Source organism: Mandrillus leucophaeus, unplaced genomic scaffold, assembly GCF_000951045.1.
Source record: "Mandrillus leucophaeus isolate KB7577 unplaced genomic scaffold, Mleu.le_1.0 Scaffold22, whole genome shotgun sequence".
Taxonomy (NCBI): Eukaryota; Metazoa; Chordata; class Mammalia; order Primates; family Cercopithecidae; genus Mandrillus; species Mandrillus leucophaeus.
Window position 1 is genome coordinate 1,878,448 of NW_012102254.1, and position 1,181 is coordinate 1,879,628.

The window sequence follows — 1,181 nt, forward strand, 5'->3', positions numbered from 1 at the left end:
CACCCCCAAAATTTGGAGGTCATTTCTCCAGGTCTTTCTTTCTTTTTTTTTTTTTTTTAGACAGAGTCTCGCTCTGTCACCCAGGCTGGAGTGCAGTGGCGTGATCTCAGCTCACTGCAAGCTCTGCCTCCCAGGTTCATGCCATTCTCCTGCATCAGTCTCCTGAGTAGCTGGGACTACAGGCACCCGCCACCATGCCCGGCTAATTATTTTGTATTTTTAGTAGAGACAGGGTTTCACCGTGGTCTCAATCTCCTGACCTCGTGATCCGCCCGCCTTGGCCTCCCAAAGTGCTGGGATTACAGGTGTGAGCCACCACACCCGGTCCATTTTTCCAGGTCTTTCTGGTCCGGAGGAATTATGTTTGTAAAGTGCCATATAGTGGCAGCATTTCTAGAGTATGGGCCTTTATGCTGTGATGTCTCAAACCACGCAAGCTTCATCTAAACCACCTCTGAATCCTTCAGGAAAAGAGGATCTCTGTCCAGGTGGCAGGGTCTAAATGACCTTCATTTAGGACCGGCCTGACATTGTTATGCAGATTGTTTACTAAATAATGCAAAACTGAACTATCCCTCCTCCAGCACCATCATTACCTGACATGGGAAACAGAGGGAGCAGCCAGTTTATTTGCGCGTTCACTGGTCTGGAGCTTTGTCCTTAATTCATTCATCTCTGCATCTTTAAACTGGAGTTCAGACTGCAATGATTGGAGCTGGAAGGCAAAAGAAACATGCTTGTAGTGGCCCCATCATATACACAAAAATATCTCTGGGCTTCAAAATCACAAGCCAGTAAAAGACAAACAATGAAAAAATACATATGAAAGTCTGCTGTGACATAAACGTCCTAAAATATCAAACATTAGCTTTCTTTCTGAAAGACAATATGGTGCTCTAAAAAGATAATGGACTCTAACTATTATAAGGGTAGTTTGTGAGGGTTCAAATACCAGCCCTGGCTGGGTGTGGTGGCTCAGGCCTGTAATCCTAAGCATTTTGGGAGGTTGAGGCAGGAGGATCATTTGAGTCCAAGAGTTCGAGACCAGCCTGGGCAAAATAGCAAAACATTGCCTCTACAAAAAATTTAAAAAATAGACCGGGCACGGTGGCTCAAGCCTGTAATCCCAGCACTTTGGGAGGCCGAGACGGGCGGATCACAAGGTCAGGAGATCGAGACCA

The 1,181-nt window shown here is 46.1% G+C and overlaps 1 protein-coding gene across 2 annotated transcripts in view; it reads right to left on the reverse strand.

Moving 5' to 3' along the window:
* ATRIP (ATR interacting protein) overlaps positions 1–709 on the reverse strand; it is a 17,611-nt gene extending 16,902 nt beyond the window's left edge. For both annotated transcript variants that reach the window (XM_011980988.1, XM_011980987.1), the window contains exon 1: positions 597–709. In XM_011980988.1, coding sequence (XP_011836378.1) covers positions 597–673 — 77 coding nt within the window. In that variant the 5' untranslated portion in view covers positions 674–709. The remainder of the gene's footprint in view (positions 1–596) is intronic.
* Between the last annotated feature and the right edge of the window lie 472 nt (positions 710–1,181).